A 2,499-nucleotide genomic window follows, 5' to 3' on the forward strand; every position below is an offset into this window, starting at 1 on the left:
TGCAATTTTTGTCATCGTGAATACAAAATTGGAAAAAATCCAAAAACTAAGAATGGTTACGGGACTTCTCATCTAAGTCGTCACATAGTTTCTTGTAAATCTATACCTCTCAATATTAGATTTGATGATGATATAGAGAGTCTGCCAACCAAAATTGATCAGCATGTTCATAGAAAAAAACTCGCTCAAGCTATAGCAAAACATGATCTTGCGTTCAGCTTTGTTGAGTATGAGGGTATTAGAGATTGGATTAATTACATTAGTCCAACGATTATAATGCCTTCTAGAAACACTTTAGTTTCAGATCTTCAAATGATTTATTCAACAGAGAAAGAGAAATTGAGGCAGAAGAGGTCTAGGATACCTAATAGAATTTGTTTGACATCTGATGTGTGGACAGCATCTACCACTGAAGGATATATTTGTCTGACAGCTCATTTTGTTGATGAGAATTGGCGACTAGTGAGTAAGATTTTGAATTTTTGTCGAATGATTCCTCCCCATACTGGAACCGATATGGAAGCAGTTTTATTTAACTCTTTGAAGCAATGGGGTATTGATAAGAAAGTATTCTCTATTACTTTAGATAATGCTTCTGCAAATGACAACATGCAAAACATCTTAAAAACTCATCTACGTAAGCAGAATAGTTTGCTTTGCGATGGAGAATATTTTCATGTGCGTTGCTCCGCTCACATTTTAAATTTGATTGTGCAAGAAGGGTTAAAGGTGGCTGCTGGAGCTTTATTTAAAATCAGAGAGAGTGTGAAGTATGTGAAAGCTTCTGATGGGAGAATGATGAAATTTAAAGATTGTGTGCAGCAAGCAGAAATTGAAGAAGGTGTTGGTCTAAAATCAGACGTTCCAACTCGATGGAATTCTACATATATGATGTTGGAAAGTGCAATTAAATTTGAAAAAGCGTTTGACATCCTTAGTGTTGTAGATGGAGCTTATAAAGATTGTCCGACAAATGAAGAATGGAGCTTAGCAAAAAAATGTGTGAATTTTTAGAGCCATTTTATGAAACTACAAACCTCATTTCGGGTTCATCATATCCAACATCAAATTTGTATTTTATGCAAGTTTGGAAAATTGAATGTCTTTTGGAAAATAATCAAAATTGTGATGATGTTGTTATTATGAACATGGCTTTCAGAATGAAGATGAAGTTTGATAAATATTGGAAGGATTATAGCACTGTCTTAGCTTTTGGGGCAATTCTTGATCCTCGATTAAAGTTAAAGTTCTTGAGGTTTTGTTACAAAAAACTAGATCCTTCAACCTTTGAATTGAAGGCAAATGAAGTATTGGAGAAATTTAAAAGGTTGTATGGAGAGTACATAAATACTTTTGGTGGTTCAATAATTTCTTAAAGTAGTAATCAATCTCCTATGTCACCTGAAGAAAGAAGGCTTACAAAGAAGAGCAAAATGGTGATGAAGGTATTTAATTTTAATATAGTATTATTTTCTCCTATTATGTTTATTCGTTACTTAAATAATCTTTATACTATATATTTTAGGAGTTCAGAAAATTTGACTGTGAAACCCAAACTTCCAAGGATAAAGATGAATTAGAGATTTATCTAAAAGAAGGTTTGATTCACACCAATGAAGATGATTTGAAGTATGATGTGCTGAATTTTTGGAAGATTAATGAGGATAGGTTTCCCACTCTGTCAGTTATGGCCAGAGATGTTTTAAGTATTCCCATCACTACGGTAGCATCTGAGTCTGCATTCAGTATTGGTGGACGTGTTTTAACAAAATATCGAAGTTCCACTCTTTATGAGCATGTCCAAATGCTTATTTGCACAAGGAGTTGGTTACGTGGATTTGTTCCAAATCATGATGGTAAATATTTATACTATTTTTTTCAAATAATATTTTAAATTGAATTTCTAACTGTTTTTTAATTGGTTGATTTTAGATGATGAAATTGGTGAAATTCATGAAGAAGAAGAAGTGTCAACAGCAACGATGCATCCCCCTCAACATTCATGATTTTAGATGATGAATTTTTGTATAAACTTTATTTTAATTTTTTAGAGACATTCTTGATGGTAAATTCTAGAGAGTAAGAAAAAGGGTGATGAGATAGTAAATGTCATGTTTGATTTCTTGATATATATAGTTAAAAGTTGGATTTAATATGATCAATGTACATTATTAACATTTATTTTTCAAGCATAAAAATAAAGGGATAAAACAAATTAATGACTTTTAATAAGTTTTATGTGTGTTGTTGAAATAGAGAATGTAAAAAAAAAAAAAAAAAAAAAAAAGAGAATTAGGTAACCCATGGGTTGGCCCTAGGGCTTTTGGCCCATGAGGGTTTTTGGCCCTGAGGGCTTTTTAAAAATTTGACCCTATTAGTTAAAGGGCTTTTTATTCTTCTGGCCCTATAAAGTAGGGCCAAAGCCCTATAGGGCCAAACATATTGACACCACTAATAGTAAGCAACCCATCTGTAACTAAAATCCATATTCCTTTTTCC

The 2,499-nt window shown here is 32.5% G+C and overlaps 1 protein-coding gene across 1 annotated transcript; it reads left to right on the plus strand.

The window, feature by feature from the left end:
* Positions 1-1,148: 1,148 nt before the first annotated feature.
* On the plus strand, positions 1,149-2,006 carry LOC140180623 (zinc finger BED domain-containing protein DAYSLEEPER-like). Its single transcript, XM_072221878.1, has 3 exons — positions 1,149-1,307; positions 1,526-1,856; positions 1,933-2,006. The coding sequence occupies exons 1-3, from the start codon at positions 1,149-1,151 to the stop codon at positions 2,004-2,006; spliced, it is 564 nt and encodes a 187-aa protein (XP_072077979.1).
* Positions 2,007-2,499: the final 493 nt, after the last annotated feature.

The sequence above is a fragment of the Arachis hypogaea genome, chromosome 17 (assembly GCF_003086295.3).
Source record: "Arachis hypogaea cultivar Tifrunner chromosome 17, arahy.Tifrunner.gnm2.J5K5, whole genome shotgun sequence".
NCBI classification, from domain to species: Eukaryota; Viridiplantae; Streptophyta; class Magnoliopsida; order Fabales; family Fabaceae; genus Arachis; species Arachis hypogaea.